At 44.1% G+C, this 16,530-nt stretch overlaps 1 protein-coding gene across 1 annotated transcript in view; it reads right to left on the reverse strand.

Annotated features, from left to right (window-relative positions):
- The window catches only part of MTF1 (metal regulatory transcription factor 1), a 407,863-nt gene that overhangs the window by 288,157 nt on the left and 103,176 nt on the right, over window positions 1–16,530 (reverse strand). The window contains exon 2 of the mRNA XM_069622657.1: window positions 4,716–4,954. Coding sequence (XP_069478758.1) covers window positions 4,716–4,954 — 239 coding nt within the window. The remainder of the gene's footprint in view (window positions 1–4,715; window positions 4,955–16,530) is intronic.

Below are 16,530 nucleotides of genomic sequence, written 5' to 3' on the forward strand. Positions count from 1 at the left end.
TCGTGAAGACACGCGACGCTGAGCTGAGGCCAAAAGGAAGCACTCGAAACTGGAAATGCTCCTCTCCCACAGAGAAACGGGGGCATCTCCTGTGTGGATTCCAGATCAGTATATGCATGTACGCATCCTGAAGCTCCACCACGCAGAGCCAATCGCCCATCTGTAAAGAGGATCGTATCTGGCCAGGCGTGATCATCTTGAATTTCTCTTGGGGTAGGAAAAGATTGAACTGGGAAAGGTCTAGGATGGTGCGCAGGCCAGCCTGGTTGGGTTAGGGCACCGTAAACAGCGGAAGTAGAAGCCCTCCCCTCGATCCCCAAGGGGAACGGGTTCCACTGCTCTGAGTTCCAGCAACTTCTGAATCTCCGCTCTGAGGGAGGGTGACCCCAACTGCTGGAAAGGAGGGTTGAAGGGAGGGGTAGAGGTAAGCGGAAGCCCGCCTGAGCGACTGACAATACCAATCGGTCTTCGGTGATGGTCTGCCACGCCTCCCAATGAGACGCAATGCGTCCTCCCACGGGGTCTCGTGCGAGCGCGGAGAACCCTCATTTGGCAGGTTTTTCGGTGGCGTTACCACCTGAACCTGAGGAGGAGGATGAGGAACGGGAGAAAAACCGAGTCCGTTGCTGCCTCCGGTGGGAATTCCCTGAAGGGGTATCCACTCTGCGAGATTTCCGATCTAGAAATCCCCTGAAACCATAGGAGGGCCGGCTCTGCGACAACGGGCTCTGAGTCCTAAAGGGGGTTTTAACCAGGATGGACAAGGACTTAGCTGTCTGGGTGCTGTCCTTCGTTTTGGCGAGCTCCACATCTGTTGAGGGAATGAAAAAGCTCCTCACCGTCAAATGGAATGTCCAACACTTTGTGCTGCACCTCTTTTGAGAACTTGGTAGCGTGCAACCAAGCCTGCCGAGAGGTATCAACCCCAAGCATAAGGCCCCTAGCCGAAGTGTCAATGTGATGAGCCGCGGCCTCCAGCAGATCCTGGGCCAAGACCCTGGAATCCGACAATCCCGCCTTAAAGTCCTCCAACTTCTCGACCGGAATGAAATCCTCGAACTCCGCCAGACCTTTCCACATCTTCATATTCGCCCCGCTAACACCAGTTCTGCATTGGCCTGCCGTAACTGCAGGGCCGAGTTAGCAAAAATCTTCCTTCCAAGTGAGTCGAGGAGCTTATTCTCTTTCCTCAGGACCTGAGTGGACGTCATAGAAGAGGATGCTGCAGGCCAGGACTGTAACGTGGCCGCAGCCACCAATGTGGAGGAGGGGGGCGGACAAGATGCTAGAGCCACCTCTTCCGAAGAATGCAGCCTGTAGCGCGTGTCAATTTTCTTATTGACGAACGGTCCAGAGTGTGGTTTCTCTCAGACTCTATGGACCTCAGCCAAAACGTCCTTCTGCAGAGCGGGTGCCTCGGGCACTGGGACATCCAATAAACACATCATGCCCAGTACCCGGTCGTGAAAAGCTCTGATAGAGCGGGGCTGGTCTTTGCTGTCTTGATCGCCCAGCGCATCATCCGACAGGTCAGGATCCTGCTGAAACACGTCGGGCACCGCTTTGTCCACCGGGGACAACGGAGGCAAGGGCGGAAGGGTAGGGGGAGGGCCCCGCAGGCAAAGGCGGCGCCGGCAGATCCACCAGAGGCGCGAGCGGAACCAGTGGCGCAGGCGGGCATATCTCCCTAAAAAGAGCCTTGAAATACTCCCTCATGGGGTCGGTACGCATGAGTACCTGAAATTTGCTGAAAAAAGCAACCTCGGAGAGAGCTTTGGAGCCACCGGAGAAGGCCTCTCATGAGGGGGATAATTCCAAGGACGCAGAGGGGAGGGTTGCCAAGTGGGCCCATCCCCAGAGGTGTCCACATAAATCAAGGGTGCCGAACCCACAGGCAGCAAGATGTTGTGCGGAAGAGGCATCCGAGCGTTAGGGTCGTAAACCGGACGAAACGGATGCGCACAAGGAACCTTATGTTCACCAACAGAACCAATCCCTACTGCTGAGGCCGATTGCGTAGTTGCTGGGGAAGCGCCCAAAATGGACACCGTGGTCTTGGCGGGAACGGCATTTTGTCGTCACAGGAGGGGAACTGCGACACGTGTGGAAGTGAGGCAGGGGTCCCCACCGGTGGATCAGGGGTCTTCATTTTAGCCTTTACACAAGGAACCTCGGCCGAGCCGGTACTATGCGGCCTGGGATGTTTCTGCGACATACCAATAGCCAAACTAGCCTTCACGGAAAGGACCTCGGCACTGCCGGTAAAGGAGGAACTACGGTTTGAAAAATCATTCCTTGCCCCCCTCAACGGTTATGGCATCGCCAGAAGGGCGGGAACGGTGAGAAATACCTTATCAGGCCTCTCAGAACTGTGGGTTGCCTTAGCCTCTGTACGAGGGGCCTCGGACTAAGGGCCAATAGAAGCCTCTTCATGGCAGGCCTCGAACATACGTTCATTTTCACCAAACCCAGCCGAGGCCTCGGAACTTTTGAGGGAAGCTCCCAATAAGGAGGCCTCGGAGCGAGCTCCGGCACCCCACGATTCAGTAGAACTAGGTCTACAAGCAGCCCCCATAGTCCGGTGTCCACAGGCCACTTTTAGGCCCAGAAGGCACCTCAGGGCAAGCCCCGGTGACAGAGCCGTCGACGCTCCTCCTGGACCGGGAAGACCCCGGAAAAGTAAAGAACTCACCGGGCGTTTTTTCTTCTCTTCGATGAACATTAGAAAATGCAATGGGGGAGCGTGTTGGAACACCTCCTCCCACCGCTCCAAAGGTCGTAGAAGCACCCGGACCGAAAGGGAATCGCAATAGAAACAGGAATCCCAACAGTGATCGGGACCCAAACACTCCAAACAAAGAGGATGGGGATCCGCCCTCACGAAGCGCCGCTGACACGAAGAACAATTCGTGAAGTCTAACTTAAACGGCATAGACTTACGCGATCGCTAGCGAAAGTCAGAGAGGTGGAAAAAAGGAAGAAATTCGTCCGCAGATGCAAGTGCGTCCAGTCCTGAATGAGCGGAGAAAAGGACTGATGGGCGATGTGCGGGGAGGAACTAAGATGGGCAGGGTTACGGCCGCGGGCCGTATTCCGCGTAGAAAGAGGGAAAGGACTAACATTTTAGCAACATTTTTGATGCTTTTCAAAGTGCTCTGGTCCTGTCCCACAGGACGGAGGAATGTCACATAAGTATGGAGGAAAGGGGACGGGAAGTAGGAGTATGGAAAGTGCTCTCAGGAGAAAAGCCTCCCTCTAGTAGGAGGCCAGAAGCCTGGCCTGTGGTTACTGGCTTATACATTTCTCATCCACACGAGGACCTGACATCTGCATATTTGACAAACGTTTTTATAATTTTGATACCACTGTTTGCGATGTTTTTCAAGTATGCCATTTTTTTCAAATAGGACATTTTGTTTTTGTTCTCGTATCGTTCTTGTTCGACTACTTTCTAAAACAAAAAATAAAAACATTTAGGTCAGGGCACCAGATAGAATTTCGAGGTGGGAAACGTGTATTCCCCAATTTTGGAAGTTGGGAGTAAAATGAGAGTAGCAAAGTATTTCTCATTTTCGACTAAGGATCTTTAGGATGTAAAAATAGATTTTATTTTTTAAAACAGAGTTGTCCATTCACAAAGAACGTACTCTTGCTCCCCTGCAACGTTAATCTGAGGAGGCTTCAAAAGACGTTACTATGAGTAAGTCTGATTTTGTGCCCCTGGAGCAGTCCCTGTTTTCTGTTTGGAGCAGTTACCTAATTTTAAAGAGTAAAAAGATAGTCGTGCAACTTATTATTAGGATGGTTGTTTGATAGTGGAACCATTAACTAGGCTCCTTTATACTGATATAGGTCTATTGAAAACATTTTTTGCTTTACCATTTGTTTGATTTTTTTGCTCAAATTGCTTTTGTTATAAAGCAGGTGGAGAGCCACACACACACACACACACACACACACACACACACACACACACACACACACACACACACACACACACACACACACACACACACACACACACACACACACACACACACACACACACACACACACACAACCTAACACTCCTACCTCCTACCTCCTCCCACCACCTAATGCAATATTGCTCAACCTGAACTCATAATTCTGGGGGGGTAATTCAAGCAAAACAAATTCTAACTTAAAGGTTTCGAGCAAAAATGTATCAAGCAATAAGCCTACTACTTCTCCTTAAGTCCACCATAATAGAGGATCTCTGCTGCAACAGTGTCACCAAGCCTAAAAACAATATTGCCGATTCACAAAGGTTATGAGTTCTGGGAATGAAGGGGTCAGATCAATTCAACTTGCAGGCAATTCGTAAAATATAATATCACACCAATCTGTGAAATGTATGAATTTTAAATCACTAGTGCAATTTCCCATCAAAAGCCAGTTCTTTTAGTATATTACAATGAGATGGCAGGTGGAAGGAACTGAAATACTTTTGAAAAGTAAAAAGATGAAAGTTGGTATGAAGCAGGGAGGAGAGCAGCAGCAATCCAAATATAGAGCATGTGTTTGAGACAATGCTTCACAAGGAAGGCATAAACAGAGCAGGCGGCAAGGGCTACATGTTGCTCTATTCCTTGCAATAGAGAAGGACTATGCATGTCACCAAGTCTGGCTTGAGAACGTATATTGGTAAGTAAAAGGTCAGTGCATTTAATTCAACTATTCGGATGCAAGCTTACCTGTATAAAGTATTAAATGCTTTCTCACATCCCTGGACGTCGCACTCAAATGGCTTTTCCTTTGTGTGAACTCGAACATGAATCCTGAGACTGTAAGATGTCAGAAAGGCCTTTCCACAGCCTTCTTGATTGCATACAAATGTATACTCCCCTCGGTGTGTCTTCTGGTGCGTGCGCAGATTTCCAGCAGTGCTATATGTTCGAGGACAACCTTCAAAAGAGCACTGGTAGCGTTTCACCTACAAGACAAACACACTGTATGTATATGCAATGAAAAGAAAAATGTAGTTTTCATAATGTAAATTAAGAGATTTCCACAGAAAATCTAGATCCATTCAACTTCCTACCAATACACCACACGTATGTGGTGTTTTAACATGGAGATTAATGTGCTGAATTTGAGCAGGAAGTTTAAAATCCCACTTTCTTGAAAGATATGCCATGTTTCATTACTGTGTGCCGCTAACGCAACTGTAAACAAGAAGCACAGACGGGAGACAAGGTGCCTTTGAGTGCCACATAGTTTAATGCAATGCATTCCTGAAGATGACTTAAGCCAGACAACAGTGGTAACTTCAGCTTCCTGGTGGAACAGACCCATGTACATCAGTGATTCCATTTCTCAGATAAGGTATTGAAAAATATGTCTTACAAAGACAACAACTTTATTAAGCCTTCCAGCATGTCATTTACTTGTACTCAACGAACCTGTAATCTAGAGGGTTTAAAAATGGTGAAACACATTCGCTCACACTGTTGATATAATTAGTTCTATGCAATTATGGGGTAAAAATTAAAATAACCCTGTAAGGCAGTCTGATTCTTTGCAGACTTAGGTTCTAATTCACAGAACGTTTAGCGCGAAGCAAAGTGGCTTTGCACAGCAAAAGTACTCTTTGCCCCGCGCTAAATGGGCCTAGTTCACAAAAAAGCGCTACATCCACACAGACTTTTTTGTGTGAATTAGGCCCATTTAGCGCGGTGCAGAGTACTTTTGCAGTGCAAAGCCACTTTGCTCAGCTCTGTGAATTAGGCCCGGTGCAAAGTGTAGTTTTGCAGTGCAAAGTCACTTTGCTCTGTCCTAAACGTTCTATGAATTAGTCCCTTAGTCTTAAGAATTAGTTTAGAACCTAAATATATATATGTATTCCAGATTTATTCAATATCCTCCCTGGCTGTATGTATAGAATTGAGGTGGTGAGTGAAGTCGTATTGCTGGATAATAGCTTGCAACTTGACATTTTTTCCCCTGTCCAGATTGTTTGTATTGAGTTATGCAGAAACAAAGCGGTGCCATAATTTTTAAAGGGGGTGTCGTCCATGCGACATTGCAAAATTGCAAAAACACTAAAAAATTGGATATCTACCCCACCGAAGGCTGATTATAGGCAGTAAGGAGTTTCACGTAAAACAGAACACCACGTCGGAGTGTTCACAAAGATTGACAAAATGTGATCACCAAAGTTGAGAAACCCAGAATTTTTTGGGGTGCATACACAAAGGAGACAGAAGGATAGATCTGAAAGCTAACTATCCCTACCTGTATTCCCATACTGACTAGCAAGAGCTGCTGTACCGCTTATCTAGACAGTAAACGTAAAAGAAAAATGTAACACTTCTAGAATGCACCCATGTATCATTCAAAATAGCTTTCTCAACAGATAGGGGCACATCTAGGTACCTAATAAATGTGTACCAAATCAAAGCAGTAAAAATTGGGCTATAACCCAATCACATCCCTTATGTCAGTCTACTTGTGGTAACAATATATCTTCATTTGTCTGTAGGGGTTGACTAGGTGTGTGTAGTTAATAAAAAATGACCCAAGTCATTGAGTATACAAAAATAGAATATAAAAAGGTTTTTCAACCCTTTTATATCAGAACCCTAAGAATGTATCTTCATTCTAGGAGTAGCTCGAGAGTGAGCTGAAGACAAAAAATATATAATACCTTCCTCAATCAGATGGAATGCCAGAGGGGGCACCCACCGTGCTATGGGAGGGAGAACCAATGGTTGTTGCAGGTCCTGTGTCGACTGGTTTCAGTGGTGTTTTACAAGAGTTTACCCACTTTCTTTGGGACAGTCTTCTTAAGGGGTGTCGAAACAGCTTGACACGGACAGCAGAAAAGGACAACAAGGATGGATTGTTGGTTACTCAAATCCTCCTTTTGGGTACTGCTGTGTAGTTCGTGGCGTGAAATGGGTGAACCTGAAAAGAGGAAATGCAATACCAGGTTCACTAGTCTGATTGCTGGTACTAAATAAATGAGAACAGACACTACTTAATGTGAAGTGTGTCCTTAACACATCCAAATTAGAGCGGACAGTCACAATGTCTCCTGACCAAACATTTGTTAACACACAAATGCTGTTAATTTTTCAGTTTTGTTCTCATATTGAGTGCCACTGTGAATATATGATGAATACCCTCAGGGGTATTTAACTTGACATTTGTAAAAGGCTTGTCTATGTATTGTTATTATGATTACAAGACAATGCACTAAGCAATAAATCCGATGGTGTCGCTATTGAACATCTTTCTTAAGATAACTAGATATAACATGAAATAAAAGACAACCTTTTCCTAAGTGCAAAAGTGTCCCTACTAAGAATAACTGCTAGCCAGACTCCGAGCATGTAAGTGTTCAAGTTGTGTAGATTTTGGAAGGCACAGGGCAAAGATCCTGGATTGTGATGTCCAGGATACGAACGTCATATTCCTACAATGGGCATAGAGTGTAAGAAGACCCTACTTAAGTCAAGATGAACACAAATAAATACAGGGCATACAAACAGCGTTATGCGTATTAGAATGCAACATCTACCTTACGGCATATGGAGAGCCGTATCAATCGGTCCTCACATAGTTCGAATAGAGGGGAGTTCCTGTAATGCGAAATAGATACACAGGACGTTTTCCTGTTGTGCGGACAAAGGGCGCAGCACGTTGTGTTCCTAGAGGGGATGCAGGTAACACAGAAAAGTATGAAGACCCAATGTTGGGTCTGTGGATGAAAATCACAGGGACGCTCGTTTGTCAGCACGTGTATGGAAGGTTTACCTGATGGCGTCCTCTTGTCGCTAGTGTAGCTTCTCTCCGTAACGCTCGGAATCTAGTTTAGGTTACTATTAGGATGGCCCGTAAATTAAAGAATATCTCATGTCACGTGTCCAAAATACGTATTACACTTGGCACGCGAGTTCTGATTTTGTGCTTATGCGGAAGTCAGGCAGTCAGGCACAGTGTTGCGCACGTTGTCATTTTATCTTAAGTTTATTAACACCTAATAGTGACCTTGGACAATAAAGGAGAAGCATATTAAAAATATTTGCTAAATCTCCTCAAATATAAATGCATGATCAATGTGATATTTAATTTTACCTATCCACGGGCTGACAAATCAATATATATATATATATATAAATATTTGCAAAAACCGGGAAAAAGAATTCCAATTCTCCCAGGGAGGGATGGCACTCGTGGCAATACACAAACCGCTGGTATCAGTTACTTCCTCAAATCAAACCAATGCAGTATGGCGTTAAATTCAATGTCCAGTTTTATTAGGCATCAGCCAGATTAAAAAGTGCACGGTACAACGCGTTTCGCCGCCTACTCGCGGCTTGTTCACGTACAAGTGAGACCCACAACCAACTGTGTACATATAGGTGTTTCAAACAATTAACCAGTCTCTATGGTTCTTTGTGCCATTAGTCCTTTGTCACTCTCTAGTACCGGCTATATGTAAAAGGCTTCAGTGAATGGAGAGGAAACAAGGCGGCCATTTTGTAAGAGGCAAATTTGCCTTGTATAATAGAAATATTATAGTCTAAACCATGGTAACAAAAGGAATTATTCATTTCTGGCTGGTATAACCCGAGTGGGTTAACTCTTTTGTAAATTTGCCAGAATTCAAACTGATGTCTCTTTCAAACTGATAGTCTAAACCATGGTAACAAAAGAAATTATCCATTTCTGGCTGGTATAACCCGAGTGGGTTAACTCTTTTGTAAATTTGCCAGAATTCAGATTGATGTCTCTTTCACAAGTACAAATTTGCTTCAGAAGTTTTTAATTCTAAAATAGCAAACATATAGTCCTAAAGAAATTCTAAAAAGATTTTTCATTTTTACTTTTACTTTTTCTTGCACAATACACATGCCTGGAGGATTATATTAACAGGCTGTGATTCGATATAGATGTTTGCAGTAGATTTAATACAAGCAGAATACTAAAGTGCTAAGTGCTTGAAAAGTGTCATGTGCTAAAGTGCATCTATTGCTATATAAAGCAACAGGAATAAAGTGCTAGTGCATAAAATACAAAACATGGCTAAAACCAATTTCTGCTATTCAATCTGCAAACATGGATATTAAAAACAAACCACTCAGTACAAAAGTAATAAAACTAATAAAAATATGTGCATTATTATATTACAATAGAATTTTAGGACAATTACGCAATTTGAAAGACATACCTATGTTTAAAATTTGAGACTCTCAATTCATCAATTTGGACTGGACAACCATAAAAACAAGAACTGGCTATAAAAATCATCTAGTGAATAAAATTTAACAATATAACACAATACAAATTTAAAAAGATGTTTTTGTTGACGAACAGACTTCATATGGAGAGTTTAACACTTGTTAATACACCGTTCAAAATAAACTATATCGGTCCTGTGGCTCTAGGTTCCTAAATAGGTGTATAGTTCTTCATCTAGGTTGTGTCCTTTGGGTTTTTTGCGATTCAAAGTCTAAAATATATTTAGTTTCTTTTTTCCGTAAATCAAGTTCTCTATTTCCTCCCCGTGGATTGGCTTTTATATGATGTAATCCAAGGAAACTTAAACAGTCCAGTTTGCCCTGATGAGCATCTTTAAAATGGACAGCCATAGGATAGGAGGGGTCTGAGTTTTTTTATGGCTCGCATATGTTGTAAAATTCTCAGCTTTAATTTGCCGATAGTGCTGCCAATGTACCAACGGTTACATGGGCATAGGAGTCCATAGACCACAAACTCCGTATTGCATGTGATGTGGTTTTGTAGTTCAATAACTTGTCTCGTAACCGGATGCATATAATTTGTTCTATTTAGGGCATACTTGCAGGCTTTACATTTAGTGCATTTGTAAAATCCTGTTGGATTTGTATTTAGCCAGGAACTGTTTGATATTTTCTCCACGGGGGGCAAGAAACTACTGACTAATGAATCTTTAAATTGATGGAGATTTTCTGAAAGTGATGTTAATGCGATCTTTCAGGATGGTGGAAAGTACTTCATCAGATTGCAAAATATGCCAATGTCTTTGAAAAATTTGACGAATCATATTGGCATGAGTTCCGAATGTCAAGATTAACCTGGTTTCGTCATCCTGTTTGTCTTTCTTTGTAGTGCAATTGGAAGAGAGCAGAGTATTTCTATTGGAATTACGAGCTTTCAAATAGGCTCTCTCCAAAACTGATTTTGGATACCGCTGTCTGGCAAAGTTTGCAGCAGTGAAACGACACTCTTGATCAAATTTTTCAATTGTGCTGCAATTGCGTCGAATCCTGACGAATTCGCCATAGGGAATACTCCACTTTAAAGACACCGGATGATTACTGGTTGCGAAAAGAGGCATATTGGAACTTGTTGGTTTCCGATGCAATTCAGTTAAAACTTCCTTTTGATTTGTTTTCACTAACACATCCAAAAAGATCAACTGGTCTCGACTATGAGTTTCTGTGAACTTCAAATTCATGTTATTCATGTTCAATATTTTAACAAATTCCAGCCAATCACTCTCATCTCCATTCCAAAGGATGAAGAGATCATCAATAAACCTGAGCCACAGGACCACTTGATTTGTATATTTAGTGTTGCATTCAGTCCATACTAAAAACTTCTCCCACCATCCCATGGTCAAGTTAGCGTATGATGGTGCAAAACTCGTACCCATGGCCGTTCCTCTGGTTTGGTTGTAAAATTCATTATTAAACAGAAAGACGTTGTTGGTAAGGCACATCTCTATCATTTCGATTATCATTTCACCATGTGAGAGGTAGTTTAGAGATCTTGTGTTTAAAAAATATTTACAAGCCGTTTTACCATTCTCATGCTGTATAGAAGTGTATAATGAGACAACATCTAATGTGGCAAACATGTAATTTTCTTCCCACGCTATTCCTTCGATCTTACTTAGGAAATCTTTTGTGTCTCGTAGATATGACGGTAAAGTAAATACGAGGGGAAGAAGAGTCTGATCCACATATTTAGAAAGGTTTTCTAATGAAGCTCCATTCAGGGTGACAATGGGACGACCAGGAGGGTTGGTGGGATGTTTGTGGATCTTGGGGAGAAAGTAGATGGTTGGAATACAGGGGAATTTATTATACAGGAATCTGCAATCATCTTCATCTAAAAGGCCCAAATCGGACCATTTCTTTAGAAGACACTCCACTTCAGATTGGATTCTTTCTGTTGGATTTCCTTCAAGTTTTTCATAACAACTAGTGTCTAATAGTTGTCTTTCAGCTTCTCTGATGTAATCCACTCTGTTTTGTATGACGATGTTAGTACCTTTGTCAGAGGTTTTAATAACGATACTACTGATTTCTTGTATTTCTTTCAGGGTTTGTCTTTCTTTAGCGGAAAAATTAGGTTTGGCTTTGGTTGTTTTTAATCGTGCTTTTTGAAGATCATGAATCACCAAATCTTGAAAAGCTTCTAGTTTACCACCTGGTTGGAATAGTGGATTAAAACGTGATTTAACTTTCAATTTGCTTTTCATGGGCCAGTCAGTCTCTATATTTAACATTTCTAATGAAATTTCTGATAAGGCTTCTTCGTTTTCGTTTGTTGATTCCAGTTCTGCCAAATATATAAATCAGCCTCAATTAGAGGTTCATTCAGCATGCACTTTTTGACCAGTAGATTAAAATGTACAATGTCAAGAAGGAAAACATTGTGATGACAAACAAAATTGTGTAGTTCCCGGAACTCTGCGAGCATGATTTCCTTCGCTGAAGCAGTTTGAAATTCCTAAATCCGGTGTGGTCGTGTGAGGATTGCGTCATCCTGTATCATTTAGCCCATGGCGATCAGTCTTCAATCGGAAAATCCAAATCTGTTCTCGTCTTAATAAAAGACTTTGCATATTTCCCCCTCTCATTGGGCAGGTCACTTTCTCAATAATAGTCCATTTCAGATCTGCGGGGCATGGCGTAATTGGTGAAAGTGTTCAACCAGTGGTGCATTTTCCCTGTGAAGTCTAATGCAGAACATGTGTTCTTGGATACGTTTCTTCACAGGGCGGCTTGTCATCCCGATGTATCTCAAGGAGCAGGGGCATATAATAAGATAAACAACATTAGCAGAATTACAGTTGGTAAAATGTAATTGTTTCCAAGAAGTATTTAGGCCTAAATCCAATTCTCTAGTTCTTGTGGTTAATCTGCAGATGTTGCATTGTCCACACAGTGAATGTCCTATTGGTTTAGGGGTGTCCCACAATAATCCTCGTTGTAAGTGAATATCAGGTGGTTGGTAAGATTGGATGATATATCACTTAGGTTCCTCCGCTTCTTGATTGCAAACTGTGGTGGTGGGAGTTGGGAGTCTCCTGTATTGAGAAGCGGCCAGAGTTTGAGGATCTCTCTCTTAAGTCGATTCGTTAATTCTGAATAATTCAGTACCGCCATTATTGTTTGGTCTGAAGTGGATTTCGTCCTTTGTTGGAGAGTGGTTTTGCACTTGGTTTTGTTTGTATTGAGTTATGACCACAATCCTTCAATGCAACTGAATCTCAGGCAATAGGGGGTCATGGTATGTGTCACGATCCGGCAAAAGGCTTTCCTGTCAGAAATTGCTTGGCTCAGTTCTTATTAATTGCTGTTGCGGCTATAGGACAGACTATCATTCATCTCAACTTCAGGAGATGTGCTTCCATTATCTGCCGTTTCACCTTAGGCTGCTGCAGCCCCTATGGGTCCATCTGCACCCTGTCTCTCTATACCTGACGTTTTATGCTTGTCATTTCGGTTGGCACCACACGTGCATTTTCATGGTGAGAGACAAAGATTGCAGCTTTGTGAATCAGTGCAAGCTGCATCTGTTGTGTAGACCAACAGCGGTTCCTGATTCTTCTATGAATTAAAGCATTTAAGGCGACCTTGGTGCATCAGTTACTTGAAGCTAACAAGCCTAACCTATAAGATTACAATGCCCTGTGAAAAGCTATGAATACAACTTTTTATACCGGCCACAAAGCCCAGGCCCAAAACTCCTTGGAATTGATGCAATATACAAGTATTCTACAATATGCAGTTTTGCTTTAATTAGTTGGGTGCCGAGACTGCATGTCCCAAAAATAAAAAGCTGGTGGTCTTCTATATGTTGCTCTATGAACTACTAGATCTAGTTTTACAGGTGGACAAACGTATGACAGAGATATGGTGACCAGTCCTTCCCTCTTCTTCACCCTCTCAAAACAGAGGTTCATCTCAGTCCAGTAGTAAGGGCATCATTAAATCAATGCATATCAGTAGTATATTACAGGTCCCTTACCCAAGGAAGAAACTGAACGAGGAAGAGCTTCACATGACATGCATTACTTACCGTAATAGCATTTCTGATGATTGTATCTGCTTAGATTCACATGCTGTGCATATGGTCTGACATCCAGTGGTACCCGCGGTGTATTGAATCTTGTCTTTCGGGGACCGAAAGGGGACGTCGGCATAGGCGTGTCTGTAACACTATCCCTATCGTGACGTGTGTAGTACCCAAAATCCCTCACGCTCCGAGGTCCCTCCGATTGTATTTTTTCTGCCATGAGGGAGTCCAAGGCTATAGTGAGTGAGTACATAAAGAGAGAAAGTACTAAGACGTCTATGTTCCTTTCACCTCGAGCAGGGAGGTACGGCGGGCGCATGTGAATCTAAGCAGATACAATCATCAGAAATGCTATTACGGTAAGTAATGCAAGTCTTCTGATGCTTGTTAATCTGCTTAGAATCGCATGCTGTGCATAGACTAGCAAGCAGTACCCAGAGTTGGAGGTGGGTTGTGAGAAGGAACAGTAGAGAAAAGATGTCTTAGTACTGCTTGTCCCACCTGAGAATCAGACCTAGAATGAGTGTCTAGGCAATAGTGTTTTGTAAAGGTGTGTACAGAACTCCAGGTTGCCGCTTTGCAAATGGACTCAAGACTGTCTTCCGTCCGAATTAGCGCTCCCAGAAATTGTTTTACTTGGCTGGGGACTAAGCTGGATTTCTTATCATTGATTTAAAAACCCAGGCTGACGAGATCTACTGTTTTTTGAGTATTCGAAAAACAAGCGTTGAACGAGTCCCCTGTGATGAGCCAGTCGTCGAGGGAAGGGTAAACTGGGACTGATAGTCTGCGCAGGTGTGCTGCTGCCACTGCCAGGACTTTGGTAAACACCCTTGGCGCCGAGGCGATGCTGAAAGGGAGTACCTTGAATTGGTAGCGATTGTCCTGGATCATGAACCTTAGGTATTTTCTGTGCACTGGCAACATTGAAATATGAAAGTATGCATCTTTCATGTCCAATGTTGCCATGAAGTCCCCTTGTTTCAGCAATGGGATCACCTCCTGCAGTGTTACCATGCAAAACTTCTGGGGTTTTATAAACTTGTTCGCTGGACGCAGATCTAGACCAGGACGCATGGTGAGATCCTTTTTGGGTACAAGGAAGTACACTGAATAAATACCCTCGTTTACCTGAAGAATAGGGACGGCTTCTATGGCGTCCTTTCCCAGCAGCGACTCCACCTTTTGGATCAGGATCTGCAGATGGTCCGGTGAAAGGCGCCGTAGTGTGGCGATCTGAACTGTGGAGGTCTGGTGAATTCCACGCATTAACCGTCTTGAAGACCCACTGGTCGGAAGTTATCCCCTCCCATGCCTTGAAGAAAGATGTAATCGCCCCCCGACCGGGGAGACATGGGAGGGGACCTGGACTTGGTGATCATTTCTGACCGGAGGATGTGGCTCCTCTGGGATTGGGGCCTCTGCCTCTACCTTTGCCGCGTTTCCGACCCCTTAAAGGTTAGTAAGTGGGGCTTCCAGATGTTTGATTTGTGTTGAAGTTACCCGTGCCGTAGTTGTTTTGACCAGCACGGGCTTGCTCTCTAAAGGACCGCCGAGAATTATTACCCCTCTGGGAGGAGGGTTTCTGTGTAATTTGGTGTAAGGAACTTATAGTCTCAGGCTCCTTCTTGGCTGTCTCCAAAGCTTCATCCACTGCTTTCCCGAAGAGGTTAGTCTCCTCAATGGGTTTATTAATGAGGGAGGCCTGAGTCTCAGGTCCAAATCCTGAAGTACGCAGCCATGCGTGTCTTTTCAGAAGAGTCCTTTGAGCAAGAGACCTGCCTGCTGTTTCTGCAGTGCCCAGGGTGTTGTTCACCACATTCTGGTTAACCAGTCTTCCCTCCGAAACAATGGCGAGAAACTTTGTCCTGGCGGGTTCAGGAAACTCCTGGAGTCCTTCCTTAAGCAAGTTCCATTGGGCATCAGCATAGCTTGCTAATAGCGTAGTATTATTAGCAACCCGAATGGTGTATGCAGCTGCAAATGTGACACGTTGGCCCAGGGCATACAAACTTTTAGACTCCTTGTCCGGTGGCGATTTTCCCATGGCAAGGGGTACCCCTGCCCTCATTCGAGTGGTATTCACGAACAGTGAGTCTGGGATGGCGTGCCCTTTGATAAACAGAGGGTCGGAAGGAGAAGGCCGAAATAATTTTTTGACTCTCTGGTTCACTGCCCGTGTCTGAGCAGGTGAGACCAATGAGGGAGCTACCCGTCTGTTAACAGAGTTAAGGAGGGGGATGGATTGACTCACCGGAGGTTTTTCCTTAATATCATCCTCTACGAAATCCTGCTCAGGTACCGCCTCTTGAGTGGCAATTTTGAAGTATTCAGCTGCTTTCTTCAACATGGAGTTGAAAGCCATTTGGTCATCCAGAGGGGAGGTCTGGCGAGGCAGGGTGGACGGAGGAGAGTCTAGGCACAAAATCTCAGTGTCCTGATCTTGCTGTGGCCAAGGGTCTTGACCTTCCAGCTGGGTTTCCTCCCAGTTGTCCGTCGTATCCGGTTGATCTTCCTCATAGTTTGAGAAAAGAAAAGAAGCTTCTTCTTCATTATAGATGTCTCTATATATGTGTCCACATGTACCATGTCTTCTTGTTGGAAAACATGAGACTGAACTTCTTGAATTTGGGGGTTAGGGTCTACCCAAGCCCTTTTCGGGAGAGGATGATCAGAAGAACTGATAATCTGCTCCAGCCGATCCATACAACCCTCAAATTTTTCTGTAGTCCATTTAGAGGACCCAAACGGGCCTACGCGAGGAGAAACGACGTTCTGTGCACTGTGGCGTCGAAAGGAACGTCTTAGGGTGTCGGAGAGAGGCTCTTGACTATCTATGTAAGTCTCATCGGAATCGAGGACCAAATCCGCCTAAATCTTTTCCGCGGCTTGGCCCATAACCTTAGCCGGAATAAGGCCCACCGCTGCAGCGATTCTTCTGATGCAACTTTGAATAGTAGCCGAATCGTCGTGAGACAAAGGCTCAGATGATTTGACGGCAGTAGAAATACCGTCCACAGCACTAGGATGCCTATCGGTCAGTTTTCCGGGTAGAGGCCTAGCCGTAGTTTTCGTGCCTACTGAGGCCTTGGAAATCGTCGGGCTCCCGAACGTCGACGCATGTAGGTTTTTGGAGTAGCGCCCTTGGTTTGTTTCGATTGCCCAGTCGCAATACGCTGCTGCGGATGCGGGGAAGGCTTTGGATCTGAACGA

This window comes from Ambystoma mexicanum, chromosome 11 (assembly GCF_040938575.1).
Source record: "Ambystoma mexicanum isolate Mex_15411 chromosome 11, UKY_AmexF1_1, whole genome shotgun sequence".
Lineage (NCBI taxonomy): Eukaryota > Metazoa > Chordata > Amphibia > Caudata > Ambystomatidae > Ambystoma > Ambystoma mexicanum.